Below are 20753 nucleotides of genomic sequence, written 5' to 3' on the forward strand. Positions count from 1 at the left end.
AAGAACTTTAACATCACGCCTCTTCCTTTTCATAGCCTGGGTTCATGGCGAGGAGGTTGAGAATTAATGAGATATACCTTAGTGACGTTTAGTTCAAACAAATATGTGGGCGTTGAACTATGTGTTTAGACGTTGCAATGGAGCCCCCAAGACAAGTGTTTATCATATGTCCACAGGTACTAACATCTCATTACTAGAAGTGGTGGGAGTCTTCTCAGAATGGAACCCGAAAATCTCAAGTATTTCTCACCCACAACTGTTTCTGGCTTTCAGTCCCTGCCTACCGTTTCACCATGCAATGCCATGGTAATGCCATGAAGGTGTATTTAAAATAACGTCAGTCAGTTCATAGTCCATGGCAAGCTTTTACTGACATGTCAGCAGTTATGGCCACAAAATAGTAGCATGCCTGAATAAATAGTGGAATGAGTTTTGTACATACACTGCATTTTACTATTCACTTTCCAATGATTTTTTTAGTTAATAATACCTCTTCTATAAGTGGCGTGTTATGAAACGGGATGAATAAAAACAAACGTCATCTTATGAAAGCCACGGTCAGTTGATTAAAATATTCCAAACTACTAATTCTGTGTTTTGTATGGTACGTGAAATGGACACTAAAAAAGCATATCGGATTCCTTGATGCTTTTAATCAGAAATTAAACTATTCCCCGCGCTATTAGACAAAAACAGAATTAAACCCCCCCCCCACCCGTGCAGCATGAAGGAAAACAGATACTCTGCAAGACACACAGCAGGACAATTGCCAATTTTGGCAGGCTGTGTCTGAATTCAGCCTGATCTCATTGTTGGGATGAGCTCTCCAGAGAGAAGACAAGCAGGGATTACAAGAGTCGAGCTAGATATATTTCACGCAGCATCCCGAGTTGTGCCCGCCTCCGAAGTGATTACGGTATGGCACACCGTTTAAAGCGCTTCACTCGAGTCACAAGGCGCAGGAAAAGGGGTTGTGCGTGAAGGAAATAACAGCGCTACTACGGCGTGGTGTTTAAAGAGTACGGCGTGGTTTTATTTCGATTTAAAGCTTTCGTGACTGCATGGATTCATATTCTTGGTTCTTTCGGTAAAGTCACGTAGAAGGGAAATAATAAAGTAATACAAATAAAACATAAGATAAAATTCTCACGACGTTTCGGCCACAACGCAAGCAGCCGTCCTCAGGTGAAGAACAGTGCTGTCGGAAAGACAGCGTCTTGTGGCCGAAACGTCGTGAGAATTTTATCTTGTTTTATTTTTATTATTTTATTATTTCCCTTCTACGTGACTTTACCGAAAGAACCAAGAATAAGTACGGCGTGGTGTTTGCAGCTGTGCCGTAAAGATCTCCGATGTGTTGGAGGTTGCGTCGTGTATTGCTCAGAACGATGGCTGACAGTCACATTTCTTTGTTTTTCGCTTGCTATCAATAAGCAGCTCCCAGCACGGCAAAACCCAAAAACGCATCGGAGGACAAAAAAAGCTGTGTTCCTGAGCAAACAACAAAACGATTTCAATAACAGCACGTACATTTTATTCAAAATATAACAAATGCGTCTGTCTAAACGTCGCAATGCTGGTAATGATTCAGTGATGTGCCAAGTTGAAGGCCTTGGCAGAAATTCACCGGAGAGGCAAAGCATGACTAATTTTAAGAGCGAGCCGGCTTGTGCTCGACATTTTCTGGCCAGCAGCTGTTCCAGCAACAAATCCAGACCGAACATAGCTTCAGTGCATCTGTAATGTGATGCAAATACACAATACGAGCTGGGCATCTTATTCCCTGACATTAGTACCAATGTGTCTCACTCGCCCAATGCGTAAAATACCGGTCAAGTGGTTCCCGTAATTGAAAATTATCGCTGATAGCGATTTAAATTTAGGCACTTGTGCACTGATTTACCAACGCAGAAAATGTTTCTATCAATTTCGACTGTAAACATACCTTAAGAGAAAGACACGTTATAAAGTATGTACAATTATACTTTCAAAGCTCCATTCATGAATAAAGGTTGTGCTGTCTAACGTCCAAGTAAATTCAATACTGATCTCTAAGTTACACAATTGGTCTTATTTAAAAAAAAAATACAAATGTGGGTTTTCTAGGGCCATTTTCCAAGGAATATATGTTACACATGCTGTTTCAGTTAAGGAAAGCTTTCGGAACAGCTGACATGACTGGAAAAGTTAGTGTCGTGGGATCCTTATGTTTTGCCACGACAATGGTAAGAAACACTATGAACTATCGGATGAGCTTAAACTGACGCACACACTCGGTGCTAATTTCCAAACTGTTCCACGAATAATTCCATCGCCAAAAAGTTACAAAGTTTCATGCGGTTTATGTTTTAGTATTAGTCACATTCTTTGAGCTTTCAACTTTAATTGTAATTGTTTCAACCTTGCTAGGAAATTGTACTCATCAGCTGACAATGGATATTCCCCGGATTAAATTCAATACGTCTGAAAACATAATCCAGCATCACAAGACAAAAAACACCAGGGTGCATATTTTTCTGCTTTACAAAAAAACACTACAGCAATTAAGGATGATCTATATTCAGCTGAATTAGCCACAAAGAAGGCCATCGAGCCAAAACTCTGAAAGCAAAATTGTATTTTTCCTTCTCAGTCTACATGTCCTCACACTATTGTCCGAATACTCTCAAATAAAACAATGGACCGACACAGAAACAGCGACGTAAATGTTGATTTTCGATTTAAAGCTTTCGTGACTGCAGGGATTCATCTTCTTGGTTCTTTCGGTAAAGTCACGTAGAATAGAAATAATAAAATAATAAAATAAAACATAATAAAATAATTCTCACGACGTTTCGGCCACAACGCAAGCAGCCGTCCTCAGGTGAAGACCAGGTCTCCCCGACAGACCTGGTCTCCCCGACAGACCTGGTCTTCACCTGATGATGGCTGCTTGCGTTGTGGCCGAAAGGTCGTGAGAATTATTTTATGTTTTATTTTATTATTTTATTATTTCCATTCTACGTGACTTTACCGAAAGAACCAAGAAGGTAAATGTTGATGCGTGGCAGAGTGCAGATGAAGTCACCTTGTTGACACACTGCACTATGTGAGCGATGTCCACCCAGGGAGCCCCCATCTCGGACACCTGGTGGAATAAGTGGTCACGGAAGAGCTTCAGGAGGTAGCGATCGCCCGTCTCTGACCAGGTGGTGTCCTTCTGGAACCTTGGACACACGGGACATGAAAAATAATGTCACGCAATGGAACAGAGTAAAAACACACACATTCAAGTTCATGAAGCGGCACACATCTGGTGGAACAGCTGTTCCATTTATGCGGGAAATCCCAATGTAAAGGATGCAGCAACTGACTGTCATTATTTTTAAGGTACGTAAATTTGCTTTGGGATTTTTTTCTCTCTCAAATGTGTCTTTTATTGCAAAGTCGGACGATTAATTAGCATAAACAAGAGTAACAAACTTCGGAAGCGAGTTTTTGTCCACTACATGTAATATTAATACTGTACACATCACTGTATGTACATGAGAGGATAGATTAGCATTGTAAACAACGCTCAAGGTTAACTTTATAAAAAGCTCATTACGTGAGTTCCTGGACCTTGTCCCAGCTTGAACTACATGTTTGCCTTGTTGTTCAAAGCACATACATTATATCGAGCCAAACTCTTTGATTCTTTAGTGCCCGGTAGTCAATGGGGACTGTTGTAGAGGTGGGTTGCTTTTGGCCGCTTCCAGTACGGTACTTAACACGATTGCATTAACAAGCTATGCCGATCCGTACCGCGGGAAACAAAAAAAAAACACAGCTAACGTGGCGAATGCATGAAACTAAAATACAGCCGCCCTTTTAGTCCCGCTTCACGGAATGTTGAGGAGGGCAGATTTATTATGAGCGAGCCTTGCCAGACAAAGTCAAGCTGGAAAAACCGCACAGAGAGGGCAGGTCCCCAATGGTTGCAGGGGCATGTCTTACTCAGGCCGCTCGTTGATGGTCCCAAGCTTACACAGCAGCCTGAAGAGCCGTCCGTTCTGCACTTCCTGCAATGGCCAACAACAGGAAAAGCTTGGCTTAGAAACCCGCTGGCCACGGGGAGACGCGCGGCGCAAGAGAGTATGTCTGCCCACCAAAGGGCCGCTTCCTAAATCTGTTGAACACATCCTGTGCTCCGAAACATCACGGCAAATGCTCCCGCAAAGCGTAAATACAAACACATGTACTGCATACACGCAAGAGTAAATGTGAAGCGAGGCGACGGCATTCAACAGTGTTAGTCAAATAAACAAAAACTTTAAATGGGACGTAACAAAGAGGTACATGGGTGCAATTACACCGAGGCAGAAAGAGGAATACATGAATTAGAAAACATACGTTGGTTAAAGACATTGTTTTAAACGCTAAGAAACTTAAGCGAACTTGGGTAGGACGCTTTTCTAGAAGGGATGAAGGCTGGTGGGTGAGAATAAGGATGGAGCGATGAAATCAGCTCGTGTGTTGGTGCTACGTGGATTGTTGCATTGTAGGACCATCCAGCAGTGGATTAATCATGGCTGATGATAATAGTGATGAATTAAGATGCTGTACACTTTCTTTATATACATATCCATTATTAGTTAATTTATAACTTCCTTTAGAAATAAAATTGCACTGCATATATATTGTGTGGGATTAAGTTTGGCATGCTCTGGGGCCAAACTCATGCGTCATTAAAAACAGACTTTGAACTTTTCACGGCAGTGCCGCATGCATGGTGGGATAAAGCAGGCTGGTGATGCCCCCTGGTGGAAACAAAACACACTTCCAGAATTTTTTCGATTTAAAGCTTTCGTGACTGCAGGAATTCATCTTCTTGGTTCATTCGGTAAAGTCACGTAGAAGGGAACTAATAAAATAATAAAAATTCAAAATAAAATTCTAACGACCTTTCGGCCACACCACAAGCAGCCGTCCTCAGGTGAAGAAACAGAGCTGTCGGAAAGACAGCGCTCCAATGAACACTGCTATGCTTGGCAGCGTATTTCCCTTCTACGTGACTTTACCGAAAGAACCAAGAAGACACTTCCAGAACTTAATAAGCGGCAGAAAGGAGGTGTAGAAGAATACGACACTGCGGACACAATACCTTGGCAAGCTCTTCCTCGATGATGTCGCTCCTCATCTGCGCTGCGTCCAATTGAGTGTAAAACCGTGCTCCGATCATCGGCATGATGTCATTCACGCTGCGGAGGCGCGTCTGATTGGACAGCAGGTAACTGCAGGGGTAGCGGAGAGGATGAAAGGTAAAGAGCGAAACGTGAGCTCTTGCAAGTTCAAACTCACAGCGACGTCATCCCGGGTGCCTGCAGGGTGCGCCGTGAAAATAACCACCGTGCAGCGCACGCAAAAAAACACACTTTCAGTGGCTACTAATCCTGGGGTATAAAAGCCCATCAAAACAATCTTTAAGACTTTTTGTGCATGTTCCGCCTGGACTGTTTTAAGCACAGCCGTTAGCCCTGTATAAATGAACAGCATGGAATTGTGATAAATGTGCACAAAGGAGGTATGTGTGCATTTATACTGCGGCAGTTATGTAAGCTTCACAACGGCAGCTTGACTTGCCCGTGTGTACATTGAACCTTGAAGCAATTTCTTTGTCAACACGGCTCCTGGATAATTTGCAAACGTTTTCAAAAAGCCCAAGCCATAGGCGCAATGGAAAAGATGGCCAAGAACCTTATCGGACCGGCGGTCTTTACCAATTATTTTTGACAAGCGGCTTTTCTTGGCGGCATTTTCTCTCCTCCTTACATTTCTGTTTCGTGGACTTGAACATTTTAAATCAACAGCACTACGACCAACATACACAATTTTTATATTGTTTTGGTAAAAAGCTTGCGCAAACATCGAATAGACCTCTCATCGGAGTAAATACAGGAGGACCAAGAAGTGCATGTTTCTATCCAGCAGCATTCACCATGCATGCTGCTACGGGCCATGGCTGCCAAACCATAACGGGAGAATAAAGCAGAAAGAAAAACATCGAATCGATGCAATGGCTGAGAGTGTTGGTCCTCACATGATGAGGTTCTTGAGATCTGTGGAGTAGTTGTGGGTGACGAGCTCCATCGCCTTGGAAATGTTATCCCGCTGCACCCCGACCATGGAGTTGCACGAGAGGGACAGCACAATCTTGCCAAGTGTCGTCAGATCCTCTTGCTGCAAGCACGGAGAGCAAGGATTTTATGAGAAGGGTCAAGACGACGTGGAATTATGGACCAAGGAAAAAGGAGGCTGCTTTTATAGATAAACTAGCTTTACTACCCGGCTTCGCCCGGGACTTGGATTCACCACGCCCGGCCACCTTTGTCTCCCCAGTGGCGATGTTCACACACCACACCAGTTATTCGTTTGAGGCTGAGTCGACCTAGGGGAGGCCCAGGACCGGTTCAAATAATCGTCACCGGTGGTGGGAGTGAGCGGGAATCAAACTCGGGTCGCCGGGTTCGTAGCGCGGCACGCTAATCGCTACGCAGGATAAAGACAAAATCCCTCGTGTAGCCTGTAGGGGGCAAGTGCTGTTAGCGAGCACCTATGAAGGCCGGTGCGGCACACGAGGGGGTGGGTGACCAACACCACGCCCGGCCGCCTTTGTCTCCCCAGTGGCGATGTTCACACACCACACCAGTTAATTGTTTGAGGCTGCATTGACCTAGGGGAGGCCCAGGACCGGTTCAAATAATCGTCACCGGTGGTGGCCGTGACCGGGAATCGAACTCGGGTCGCCGAGTGCGCTAACCACTACACTACAATGCGTTCCGCTTCCACATACGCGGGTCACGTGACATATTTGACGTCACAGCTCACTTGCCGTGAAAAAAATATACGCATTATTGAGCCCCCCCTCCCCCCCCCCAAAAGTGTATTTTTATAATATTTGCATGGTGTACAGTCTGGAAAGTACCCACATGGCAAATTTCCAGTTTGTTGCATGTCGGGAAGTACGCTAAACATTTTTATCAGACACACATAATCACAAATTTCCCTTTTATATATATACAAACAAAGGGCATTGCTATTATTATCTTCTCCCACCCTACCAAGTAATCTCTTAAACTAATATCATCTTATAATTGCAGATAGTGCTCGGTGAGCTGCTGATGAATGGCACGACAGTGAAGCTCTAAACAGCGATTCTGATGTTGATAATAGCCAGTCGTGGAGACTTAGGTAGACTAAAGATAATTACAATAGTACGGACATTGTAACTTGACTAATTCGATTTGAAAACCGAAGCATTATGTAACGAATAACACTGTTTGTTTAGCCAATTTCATCTTCCTGCAACCATAATAATGTGACTAGGCATATGCATAGCTGTCAACCCATAAGGATTACCCGTATTTTTGTACAGGGAAATTTAGTTTTCAGGTCCATACTGCGTGCAGCCGTTTCAATACGGGCAAAAAATGGGTTTTGTTTGTGTCTCTCCCTTGTGATGGGACGTTGTAGGATTAATGTTGAGATTTATAAGGGCACGGGGTGACCAATAAAGTCTGAATTGGTCTATAATAAGGTACGCACTGATAAGGAGTTGACAGGTATGTATATGCACGAATTCAAAGAATAAACTTGATTATTATGCTTATACATGCTTAAATCTAATGATATAAGATGTATGCAAATAACATAAAATGACTTTATAATGTTATATTTATAGTAGATAACTTTGTATGAACATAAACTATAACATATATAAATATCCCTGCGGAAAATGACACGCGGTCCCATTACTTTCAATAATAACGTTTTAAACTAAAGCCACAAATTCCACAGGTTTTATTGCAAACATGAATTGCTCAGTCGCTGAAAAAAGGTCCAAATAATGAAATATCACTTCAGTGAAGAATAAATTAGATCTCAGTTGGGCATGAATAAAAACCACAAGAAGCAGCATGGCAGTCCGAAACGCTGGGTGTCGCCACACGTCCACGGCACCCTTTCCGAATCGTGCAACTCTGGAATTTGTATCCTGGAAATGCCTCATTTGCCACGATGGCTTATAGTGCCCATCACTGGAGCTCCCAGTGGTAAAGAGAGCACCAGCATGAAGCTGCTGTCGCCACACAGGCACGTCTCACGTGCACACCGTGCACTGACCTGGTACTGTGGGATTAGTGCCAGCGGAGAAGCTTGGGTGCCGTCGAAAGTGAGCACGTCGAAAATCCCCACGCAGTTCACACGTAACCTGTTAATGCAACGAGAGTACAAGCGTAGCCGTTTAATTTGCCATCGGGAATGCAGAGACGATGCAGGGTAATTAGCACGACCGATGATCAACGTTGGTAATGAAGTGTGTGGCGATGCCCCCTGATTCAACCCGAGAAGTGGCCAACGTGCTCAGAAAATTAATTTTTCAAAGTTTATTTATAAAAAGGGAAGAGTCCATTGAGAGTACATTTATTTCTAAGAACAGGTCCAAGTCAGAAATTAATTACTTTTGGAATAAACATGCAAAACTGTGTACAAGCAAGAAACATGTAAATGTTGATATTAAATAACTCGAGCACAGGAAAAAATACGCCGTGTTTAAAAATACGCCGTGTTTGCGCATATGTCAGCTGTACTACACATTGTATTCACAAGCGAATAACCTCTAATGTTATGTTGCTGTGCAGTGCATTCATTGCCCCAACCGAGTAATGAAAACTGTGCTCAATGTGCCTCTAATACATTAAATTAAGCAAATTACTAAACTGAGCCTCAGTCCAAGACAATCAAATAAAAACCAATTAAAGTGATTATTTTATTTCATATCCCACGGTTAACAAAGCTATTATGTAAATGTATATATGTTAAGGGTCACCCAAAATGACTTATTGCTCAGATGTGACTTCCGAACTGTCCTGGATTAAATTTTTGCTGTTCGTCCGAAGCAAATGTCACCCTGTTTTGGCAAGAGCTTGGCAAAGATCTCACCATGTATTCTGGGATAAGACTGCTGGACAGCGGTTAGAAGCTGTTGGACGACAGGTTTATCAATACAGCTAATAAACAGCGTCGCATTCTTTGACAAGAGTATGGCAAAAGTCCCTACCGTGTTTTCCCTCCAACTAGGATCTTGCTGGGGTGCATGACGCGGCAGGCCAGGCCAGCAGAATGCACGGTGCGCAGGGCAGAGCTCAGCTGCACCACGTATGCCCAGATGAGAGACTCGGGCAGTAAGCCGGCATGCTGCCGAGGGAGGGGTCCGTTCACCTGACCTGCAGGCATAAGCAATATGGCCTTTCAATGCCTTAAGTGTCTCAACATGTACGAGTGTGATATTCGAAAAGAACATAACAAGGATAAAAAATAAAACACGGGAGGGCATTGCTTTTCGAGTATGTCATACATCGAGAGCTGACATTGAGGGCAGAGATGGACATCGATGGAATTGCAACTTAACAATGCGGTGTCTTAATAATGATGGTTAGTAAAATGGATTGTTTGATACTCAATACATGTGAACAGAAGACTGATTATGAATCAATTTAATACTTTTTGTATATTCCACATTATCAAAAGTTGTAAACTCAAGTGTAAAAGGCTATTTCCAACTAAAGGTAAGTCAATCTCTATGCCTTCTTTCGAGTTTTTAAAAGGCCACTGTTAACTTCGACAATACTCTCATGCCACATGTGATATGAAGCCACAGAACACAGTGACCTGTTCTTGTGAACAATGACAGGCTCTTTTATGGCGACAATCTCGCAGACTGCCAAGTCCACTAATATCTGCAGATAGCTGGATATGTATTTTTAAAGATTGTGTACAAGGTGGATATGGTCAGAACACAGCATACTAGTTTCATAGACATCAGTAACAAAGATGTTTAGAATAAGGCCTTTTGAAACTCAAATATTTCCGAAAGCAGGACAGTGCAAACGCTAATTTGAGAAAATTGCCATTGTAAAATGCTTACTGAGAATGTTGTATAACATTATTTAAATTCGTCAATAACAGTGCCTTAAAAGAAAATAAAAGCCATGCTTTTGGCAATGGCCCTTCTTAATAACACATTTAAGAGAAGTATGTGCCCAAAAAATTGTCTTTCCAGATTTTTTTTTCTTTTAAGGCAATGCTATTGATGAATGTTTTGGCGGGTTCTTTCCATACTTATGCACCACTGTCAATACAGCATCACCAAATTGCATTGTATTAAGGGTAGCTTAACCAAAATTGCTCTTATATAAGCAGATGAGAGAATTGCACGACTCGGTGAGCGATCGACCTGTAGAACGCTTTTGATTGGCTGCAAGGCGCATGCCCAACCCCGGTACTACCCCCACACCATGGGGGGGGGGGGGCACGCAGAAGGGGGGGCATCTGGGTATGGGGCGGTGCTGGGGAACTGTTATTCTATTACAGTCCTACCACTAGTAATTCCTATAAAGTAATACACTTAGACTTTTGATTTATATTCTGTTGTCACAATGGGATTTACAATGTAGAAATGACCGGATACTAAATAGTAAGTACAGAAAAAGCCCACTGAAGAAACCTTTTGCACAAAACCAAAAAGTTGGGAATCTTATTAAATTTGTAACGATAAAACCATTTTGATTTTTCAATACGCATTGTAAGAAAATGCTGCCCGGGGACATTACAAGAATGGAGAATTGGGTTCAATTTTAGGGAAATAAAAACCACAACTATTTTTTTCAGTTCCGACTATTTCTACGCATGAACCAAGGTGGAACAAAGCAGAAAATGTTTGTTGTTGTTGTTGTTGTTAAACGCTAGACTGTAAAAAACACATGCTTCAACACATCCCCTAAAGTTAAATTGAACAAAAAGAAACCAGAAATGTGTGGTTCAGGCAACATCAACCATAAAGTTTTCTTGAAAAATAATAACACATTTAATTATTTTTCTACCTACGTGACTTTACCGAAAGAACCAAAGAGTATGGGTTCCTGCAGTCACGAAAGCTTCGAATCAATATTTCTTGAAACAATATTGTATAAATGCATTGTTTAAAAAAACAATGTGGACATTTAAAAAATGCAGTTGGGAAGATATTCATAGGAACAGTTGCCCAACCACTCATGCAAAGAAAAATATATGGAAGTGATGTAGGATTGAGGTTTTCTGTTGACTAACTCTCCGCAAGCTGTTTCCACAGCGCACAGGAAGACAATTAACCGCTTTCTAACTTATGGTATTTGAGCGTTCAGCAGCATATGCATTGTGTCATCCTCCTCATCAAGTATAAACCACTTTGTCAAATGGCAACATTATTAATAGTTACATAACCACAAAAGCAGTTTGCATGATACTTCTGAATAAAGATTTGTCATTTTGATATTTAACATGGGCCAAAAGAAATATGCTATTTCATGGTACACAAATGAAGAACACATCTAATGCTTAAAATTGCATATGTGATTAGAGTTAATAACAAAGGTTGTAAAAGGCACACATTGTATGTTAGGGGTATGATTCACCACCCTTACATTTTGATGAATTGTCGTGATTCAACACACAAGATTATTTTGTTTTACCATGCGGTGAATATAGCAGCCACCGTGGTTCCAGGGGATCACATGAACGCATTACAATGCACATATATTAGAAAAGATTGATTCTTACACACGTGATTCGATGCATGTATCGCATCGAATCACGTGTGTAACATGCACAAGATGTTTGCAGCAAGTCACTAAGACAAGTCACATGGAAGTTAGACTTCAAATACGTGACATTTCAGAGCCCTACATTACATTAAGACTCAAAAATATAGAAAATCAGTGGCTTCTAAATTCTCAAAAAATATCAATACCAATGTGTTAATTAGATATTTTCCACCCACAGCCCTTCCTCCCTCAGGTCACACGACCCAGAGTGCGGCCAAGACCATCCTAACAAAGCCCTCGGTCATACGTTATAAAAAAGGAGACGTTAACGGCATCGTTCACCGTCATACATAGGACAGGCAAAATCCCGAAAGAATGGAAGCAAGCCCCAAGTCATTGCCATACTGTAAACTGGAAAACAGCAACTTGCCCTACAGCTACAGGCCATGATGGCTCTTGTCCTCCACCTCTGCCAGGCTGATGGAACGTGCCATGCTTGCCACACTTTCCCCATTATCGATCCCAAACTGCCTCCCATACAAGACTGATTTCCAACAGGGCATAGCTGCAGTGAACAGATCGTTGCTTTCACCACCCTCATTGAAACTGGATTCCAGACTCAACAGAAAACTGACCTCTCTGCTGCCTATGACACTGTTTGCCATCATGGCCTTCTGCTGAAGTTAGCCTAAATCATCGGACGCCGTTCTAATGTACACCCACTCAATGAGATGCTCTGCAACAAAACTGCAAGAGAATGATAAACAGTGGCCTTCCTCAAGGCTCTATCCAAGCATCATCACTATTTGACATATGTAAGTGACCTCCCAAGTACATAACCTCACAAGTCCATATATGCAAATGACATAGCCCTATTGCACCAGGCAAAACTTGCAAAACTAAAGAAACTTGCAGGAGCAACCTGGAGCTTATGTGCTGAGAACTGCCACCATGGCACCGATTTACTCAGTGGAATTGAGTATTGCCACCGAGTATTGAGCTCCAACCTAGTCCAGGAGCTTGTACATAAAACTGCCAGATGCACAATTAAATAATGCAATGTGCATCAAAACTGAAACACCGAAACCAAAACTAATCCACTGGCTCCCGGTTGTGACGAATATTCTACTACCAATTAATTATCTGCAGACATGTAAATGTGTACAAGGAAGTTGACACGTTTTCTTTCCAAAGCCAGCTGACTGATTAACCAAGACCACAATAATGTACCTTGCCACCAACTCAAGTCCCGATCCCCCCTTCTGGGATCGTGCTGCTGTCACCATCACAGAATGTCACCCAGATCCGAAAGAACGCTGGCGAACAGAGTGGAACAACGCGGATCTCAAACCCAGACATCGCACCTCCTGGTTTTGGCATTCCTCAAAGACACCGAGTGTACCATCAACCGCATCAGAACACGAATAGGTCAATGTCTACATCTCCTTCATTAAAGACAAGCCAGTGCAACTGTGCCCACACAACACAAACTATGGACCATATAGGAAACCACCATAGTCCGTGCGCCTTCAATGGAGGAATAGCAAAACTACACAAACTCTCTCCTGAAGCCCCCTCGTGGCCAGGAGATCTTGACATAGGCAATTAGCTCCTGAGCATATTGCCAAACGTAAGAATGGAATCGAACGGCATCTTGGCCCACTCTAACCTAAAGCAGAAATCAGATCCCTGCTTCCACTAGATATGGCTGACATTTTTCTACTGCTCTGATGCAGACTTCATGGTTTGTGAGAAATTAGCACAAGCGTCTCTGTGATGTGCACATCGGCCAAGTGTGCTCCGTGCTCTCACCCCACTTTCTCTTGTTGAAGAAGGCGTCTGCGTTGGGGTCACTGAAGTGCTTGCTCATGAGAGTTTCAGCTCCGGCGTGAAAGTCGTGCGCAAACACAAGGGCTGCAAAACATTGTGTTTTTTTACACCAATGACGATGCAGCATAATCACTTCGACGGTGAGTGTGGTATGTCTGTTTTTGCAAAAATCACAGTATTCGTTAAAAAAACCCAAAATGTTTATATTAAAGCGAATGCATTTATCTGCAGAATGCCTAATGTATCTATATTTCTACAAAGACTATAATGATGCTGAGAGCCAGTAATTAGGGGCTACATTAAATAATCGTAAACACTTCCAACAATAAACATAGTGTTTCTATTCCTGCAAAATCATTTGTGTTTTGTTTAAACAGTAACGCTTACATAAACGTAAAGGCATATATTGTACTGCAGAATGCCAGATGTTAGCCATTTTCCTCAAGAGACATTAACGCTGAAAATCAGCAATTAGAGCCCACCTGAAATCCTTTTCAACACAGATTCGAAGGAAGCTTGCGTCACAATCATTATTTATTTAATGCAACAACAACAACAAAATTTCGATTAAGCAGACCAAAAAAAAATAACACTTCTTATGCATGCTAGGAAATGAATGACGATGAAGTGAAACCATATTTTCACAATTCAAAAGACATTAGGAGTCATCTTAAAGAAAGGGGCCAATGTTCGGCAAATAAGTTTTCAAATATTGTTTTGTCTCTCTTTCCTGGAAAGCACAGCAAGACTTACAATGTTCACCGAATGCCTTGGTGGTGAAAACCTCTCGCAAGGCCACGATGTTAGAGTGCTGTTGCTTTTTCCACATGTCGATGAGAATCATGCACTTGGTGTTTGTCAGACGGTAGCCTACACACAACCCAACGGCAGAAGTTATGAACAGGTGCCATACAAATGTGGAGGTGTCAGTCATGTACATTTGCGCAGAGCACTCATCACGCAGCTTTCGGTGACTCATGTCTTACGTGCGGAAAGATTACGCGTCATCAATCTCTGCCCTTATTGTGTTCATCCGTGAAAAGGATTACCTTTATCATCCAAGAGCACAAGTGTTTAATATTAAATATAATCTACGGATATAAATTTAATATTGGCAAGCAAAGCTATTACAAAAAAAGACACTGCAATATACTAACTTTAGAAAAGAACACGTTCATAAACAGGCCATTTGTATGTAATTATAACATGCAAAATATTTAATTGTCAGAAGAATATATTAAACTGGAAACCAAAAAAATTAAGTACCGATGCAATCTCAGCTCGACAGTCTTTATGTGCTTGAGGCTATTTTCTATTAAGATGGAAACTAGAATCCAAGCATGAATTTTAGAGTGTACGCATATTGTCAATGCATAATCTTACACCAAAGCTGGTAAAATAAACCTCTGCCTCCAAACGAATTGTCTCCGAGCATGGATTTCAGCGGAACTCTTGAAACGTCTCACCGTGAATTCGACGCAGGCAGTAAGCCATGCCATCTTTGCTGCTGACTGCCTTGTAGCAGGTGGTGGTGTAGCCAAAGGTGCCAGACTTCTGCATTGGGTTCGTCTGTGGTGGCTCCAGTGGAAACAGACTGTGGTAGTTGTCCACCTCTGCTGGGATGTCTGAAAATGGAAAACGTGGGAGCCCGTGGTTGTTTAGCAATATCGTCTGATATGCAACTTCTCGCCTGGAGGCTGTGACACAATGAGGCATGCTAAACTGATATTATATGTGTAACGATGTGTTGAAACTTAAAGGTTAGGACTAAATCTTGATAATGTTGTGATGTGAAATCAGCTTTTAAAGTGCAACTATGGGCAATAAATGTGACGGTTTATACAAAGTACCACTATTTTTTTAAAACTTGAATTATAATCAAATCTGTGACTTCAAACCTATTTAAAAAGAAATTGTACCATCTCTTGAATGCAAAATATCCATGGGTTCCACAATTATATGCAAGTACACCACGCAATAAAACTGGACGCAAAAGTGGCATGCATTGTCCTTTGATTAAGCAATCGTGTGTTGTTGATTTTTATTTTTAAAATGTCAATCTGAACACGACTTCAACTTCCATACAGTGCAGAAGGGCACACAAAACATAAGTGATTTTTTTATTACACATTTGCTTTATATATGTAACACTTTTTTGCAAACAAATCATGGTCCACACCAAGACTGATTTTTAGGAACTAAGCCACTTTAAATTGAAATTATATACAATAACTATGCTTTGATGCGTGAAGGCTTGCCCAATGTAACCACATTAGCGGACATGAAAATCAGGCATCGGTCACTGACCAAAAGGTCACATCTGCCAAAAAAGGATGTGCAGTGTTCCAAACCAACTAACAATGCAACGAACCAAGTAAAATCAGACATCCTCATGGCACACACACGTACACTCATGAAGCAATGAAAACCAAGAACATGAAAGCTGCAAGGGTAAAGATAAGAAAATATTACGTGTGCTATAATACATTCAAAGGATTTGCGTGGCAAAAAAACACTTACCCGGGTTTTCAGCTTGGTCTATCTGAGCCATGGTTAAGAGATGTCTGTTGATTAGATCCTGCCAAAAATAAAAATCCTATTTAATAAAAATGTACACATTCCGTTTGAACTATTGGACAATTTTCTCTTGAGAACTACGCTGTGAGTGCAAATACGGTTTGGCAAATTAATAAGCAATGATTTTTTTGCGAACACTAAGTAAGCATAGTTTTACCTACGTTATCACAGGCCACCTACATTCACCATATTACAAAAGTGTCTCATAGTAATTTTGGCCGTGCAGAAGCCTTCTCGAGATACTATAAGCAGCAGGTTTCATGTTTAAATTGTGATGGATCTAAAGTTCCTACCCTCGAGGCCTGTTGCTGGCAGTTTTATAAGCCAAAACAACACCTTTTGCAATGAATATGAAGGGCAATGTCGCTTGTGTTTTCATAAGGTTATTAAATATCAACAACACTTATTGGGAAATTAGGTCTCCATAAATGTCCTGAGGGAAGAGGCCAGTTAAGTACAAAAACTCTCAAACAGTTTTTAAAGGGCACTGTTCAAATTAGTAACAATACAGTGTAACATGCTGCTAAAGGAACTAGTTTCTACAGTGCACCGTTGCTTATAAAAGAACCATCATCGACTGCAAAGTTACCGTCCACGGTGTGTGGAAAAAAAGTACAAACCACCACCGGTGCTTGAATGAGAGTCATCCAATCGCAAAACTGATTTTTTTTTTTGTTACAAACTCATAACAATGTGTGTTTTATAAATATTTTCAAATGGTTGAAGTTTCTATCGCGGTATGCCGATGACGACGTTGAGGTTAGTGCCATCGTGTGAGAAGAGTGAAACACACCTGCCGCAGCTCGTCCATCATGAAAAAAGAAGGGGCATTCGCCTTGGGCTGCATGTATGCCACTTGCGCCGAGGGAGAAGGATACACATGATAGGAAGGGAAAACCTGCCAACAACAATTCACTGTTACGCAAATGAACATATTGGTGGTACATCGGTGTGCGATATAAAAAAAAAATCTACATTTTAGCGATAATTAATTTCCTGCGATTCGCAACCCCGGTCAAAAAATCTTGTGGGGTGCGTCAAAATCGGTTCTCGTGATGTCGAAGCAGTCGGAAGACGAATGTCAGTTAAAATTTAGATTTTAGACAGTTTATGAGGACCGGTGTGTTATGCTGCACCAGTGCACCGCCAATACATCCATATGGTTAAGTAAGTGTGAGTGAACATTCAATCAAGCTGTACTAATGCTTGTGAGAGATAATCCAGTCTGTTTCCACAAGTCAAAACACTCATGAACAGAATTCGTAAAATATCCCAATGCAAGACCCTCCTGAATAAGAGCCTTGACACTCAGTGAGCTTTGTGGGCAAAATTAAGGTAAAGGGAATTCTAAATATTCATTATAGATGATGATTAATGCCATGCAAATATCAGAACTACCTTTACCAGCACTAAAAGAGAGCACATATGTTTATATACTGTGTACACATTATTATACACGAGATATGGATTATAACAAACAGCTGTGCCACCAAGAATACAGGCTTCCAGCATCGATTTTTGTTTAATGTACATGTCACATGCACAGCCCTTTTGTCAGTTCATTGCTCAATGAGAGCCTTTCCTTGTCCAGCTTGTGTAAGTTGTGAGGGTTATTTGGACATATTTCACCACGCTTCTTTGGTATGGGATGAAGGTAGTGAACATAGACACAGAAGCACAAAAGTACAGTCCAACAAAGGACTTTGCTGCACTGCCTTCAACTAGCCACCAACGTAGCCCTGCAAGCCTTGTGACAACTGGTTTGTGCTTGGTGGTCAACCATCCAAGCAATGTCTATGGCTCAATCCTACTTGGCTTCCGAAATCTGATAAGATTGCGTACATTCCAGGTGATTTGGTCATTGGCAAGTTAAATTCCATCACTTAAAAAAAAACATATCTAAAACAGTGTAACAAGCTGTCCCTTAGATTTGGGTACAGCAATGTAGAGCGCACATCTCATTGAATCCTGACCAGAAAATACGGTGCGCCCATGAACTTGTGAGCTCCTGGGAGAAAGCCCCGCTCGTTGGGTTTAATGCACATATGTGACGAAACTTGGCCTAGCCAGGAACAGTGTCTTATGTGTTTATATTGTCGCCCCTTAAAGAACATTAAAAAACTAAGACTTGTAAACAAAGGCAAGGAGAAGTAGCGGCGCACACCCAGACCCGCCTGCCCCCACACACAGTATGGTATCACTATTGCACATTCCAGCATGTTTCACAATTGTCAGGCCACTTTCAAAATGACATTTGATCAAGTTCCTCCAGTTATAACCAAAACTGTATGTTATCTCATTCATGGCTGCGATTAACCAAATAATATAGTTACTAAAATATTAAACTATCACTCTCTGACGAGTTGAGGCCAATTTCAACAACGTTATCTTTGTTATTACTCTCTTCCACGTTGAAGCTAAATCTTGGCCCCAAAGGAAAACTGTGGCACATAAAGCGATTTAATTAATTGTATTAATGTCTGTGCAGAAAAGTAAACCACCCAGGGAATGCCACTTAAAAGAGTAAACAGTGTAGCTCTCCGGAGGCAATGTGTACTGAATTACAAGCAACTGTCCTGTAGGTTCTAAATCGAGCGTGCTGCAATTGTGTTTAAAAAGCCAAATGGTTCCCCACAGCATCGTCTCATTTGTGTAGCACTCTCGTGTTGTCTGCTACACATCACGTATACCCTTATAAACAGCAACAAAAACATTGCTGAGGTGATCTCTGCTACGGGTAATTCACAGCAACATTATCTGTGAACAACCATTACATACACGCTACAATCATGTCAGAAGATTTCCAAACTGCTTAAATCATTTGAAAAATGAATATCAGTCTAAGTGGTTTCTCCTTAAAAATGGGCAGGGGGGTAGTGCTCATCCCCTGCTCATTACCGTGAGCCAGTGGTAGGAATTACACATTCCGATAGTACAAGTTTCACTGTTGAATTCCCACAAAGTGCTCATTAAAATCGCAACCTTCATACTGCAAGTCACACACACAAACCAAGGCGCCACCCAGGTGGTTGATTATTATGCACTATAACAATGAATGCAATATTCACAATAACAACAAAAGTGAATTGGAATACCATGCCAGGGTGCTGACTGAGTCCCGGCTCGGTGAAGAAGTAGGTGGTGCCCCCAACAGTCTCGTTCTGCACGCGCGCTGCCTGAGCCAGGGGGTCGGCCACGGCCGAGCTCTGGGTGGACGGGACGGGGGCGGCCGCGCCAGCGTGACCGTGCGGAGCGTGGCTGCCGTGGCCCTGAACATGAGCCGCGTGAGCAGCCGCCTGAGCAGCCGCTTGACCAGGATGGGCCGCGTGGGCCGCGTGGCCAACGTGGGCCGCGTGGCCAGGGTGGGCCGCGTGACCCTGCGGGAGGGCAGCGTGCTGGTGCACGTGGTGCTGGTGCGCGTGGGTCAACGCGTGCGGGTTGGCGTGGCCGTGGTGGTGATGGGGACCGCCTCCTCCTCCGCCACCGATGGAGAAGCCGACTTGATTGGGCGTGTGACTGCGGCGCCGTGCCGCCGGAGAGGTGTGCGGGGTGACCTTGGGCGAATGCAGCGGGGAGGATCCAGCTGAGAGAGACAGCCCTGTGTCAAAAAACACAAAGGCACAAGGTACGCTTTACAGCTCGGCATAAGACAACAACAAAAAACCCGAGGGGCTTACCTTTTGCCGGATCGGCTGAACAGTGGGATGTGCTCAAGTCCCTTAGTCTCCGCTCTGTCATTGGAAGACAAGCCAGAAAATAAACAAGTGTCCACAGAGAAAGCACACAATTAAAAAATGTCCTGAGGTCACTTACAGGCAAACCATTTGAACTAAAGCCAGATATATCGTCTCTTAAGCTCGTAAATATTGGATAAAAAGTATGCACAGACAAAATTGCTGTTCAGGTTTATATAATATGCGATCTGTCATACAAGCAGAATAGTAGCACCTGTGCAAAAGAACGAGAGAGTAATTTTGACAAATGGCTCAGCACTGTCAACAAAGGCAGTGAAAATCAGCACAAAGCGCCTACCCGGAGCAAGGGATGAAGGGCTTGTCATGGCATGGGTCAGGGTGATTGCAGGAGAGAATGGTCCTGCAATGGGCGATTGGGCCACTCCGCTGCTCATTCTTGGACTTGCGCCCAATCCAGCCTTAGGGATAAACTCAGAGGCTGTTGGGTTTGGCGTCTGTGGAATAAGTGTAGAAAATATCAGTAAACATTTACAAAGGCAAAACTTTTTTATTACATACAAACTATAAAGAGGTGCCATGCATGAAATGAATAATTTCAGTAATATTACACAATCAACAAAACAACAGACTGAATCGTTTTAGTCTTTTAAAGAACACCATGGCCATGTAATTACTTATGTGCTTTTCTGTGCATTTCAAAGTGTGCTTTGCACATTCAAAGCAAATAATTAGAATAAAAAAAACGGGTAACTCTAAAGTCAAGCTAATCTAAAAAGGTCAACCCGATGCAGTGCTTATGCCACGACAGGCAACAGACCTCTATGCCTTTTGAGAGAGGTGGAATAGAAAGGTTATGGAACACATTGTGTAATTGGAAATAAAGTCAGAAAATTAATTCTAGATTTGAAGTTTTCGTGACTGCAAGGATTCATACTCTTTGGTTTTTTCGGCAAAGTCACGCAGGTGCAAAATTATTTATTTATTTTTATCTACGTAGCTTTCCTGAAAAAAACCAAAGAGTCAGAAAATTACTTTCCTCCAAGTGAAAATGTAT

The 20753-nt window shown here is 42.2% G+C and overlaps 1 protein-coding gene across 2 annotated transcripts in view; it reads right to left on the reverse strand.

Annotated features, from left to right (window-relative positions):
- Positions 1-20753, reverse strand: part of PAN3 (poly(A) specific ribonuclease subunit PAN3) — a 31456-nt gene that overhangs the window by 4524 nt on the left and 6179 nt on the right. Inside the window, exons 5-18 of one of the 2 annotated variants that reach the window (XM_078865061.1) lie at positions 20037-20193; positions 19682-19735; positions 19100-19587; positions 16798-16902; positions 15948-16005; positions 14894-15052; positions 14181-14297; positions 13410-13511; positions 9077-9242; positions 8140-8227; positions 6059-6198; positions 5123-5252; positions 3976-4040; positions 3068-3206 (exon numbers count right to left, since the gene is read on the reverse strand). In XM_078865061.1, coding sequence (XP_078721187.1) covers positions 3068-3206; positions 3976-4040; positions 5123-5252; positions 6059-6198; positions 8140-8227; positions 9077-9242; positions 13410-13511; positions 14181-14297; positions 14894-15052; positions 15948-16005; positions 16798-16902; positions 19100-19587; positions 19682-19735; positions 20037-20193 — 1968 coding nt within the window. Of the gene's footprint in view, positions 1-3067; positions 3207-3975; positions 4041-5122; positions 5253-6058; positions 6199-8139; positions 8228-9076; positions 9243-13409; positions 13512-14180; positions 14298-14893; positions 15053-15947; positions 16006-16797; positions 16903-19099; positions 19603-19681; positions 19736-20036; positions 20194-20753 lie in introns of both variants that reach the window. The other variant, XM_078865062.1, reaches the window with a different exon arrangement.

This window comes from Lampetra fluviatilis, chromosome 19 (assembly GCF_964198595.1).
Source record: "Lampetra fluviatilis chromosome 19, kcLamFluv1.1, whole genome shotgun sequence".
Lineage (NCBI taxonomy): Eukaryota > Metazoa > Chordata > Hyperoartia > Petromyzontiformes > Petromyzontidae > Lampetra > Lampetra fluviatilis.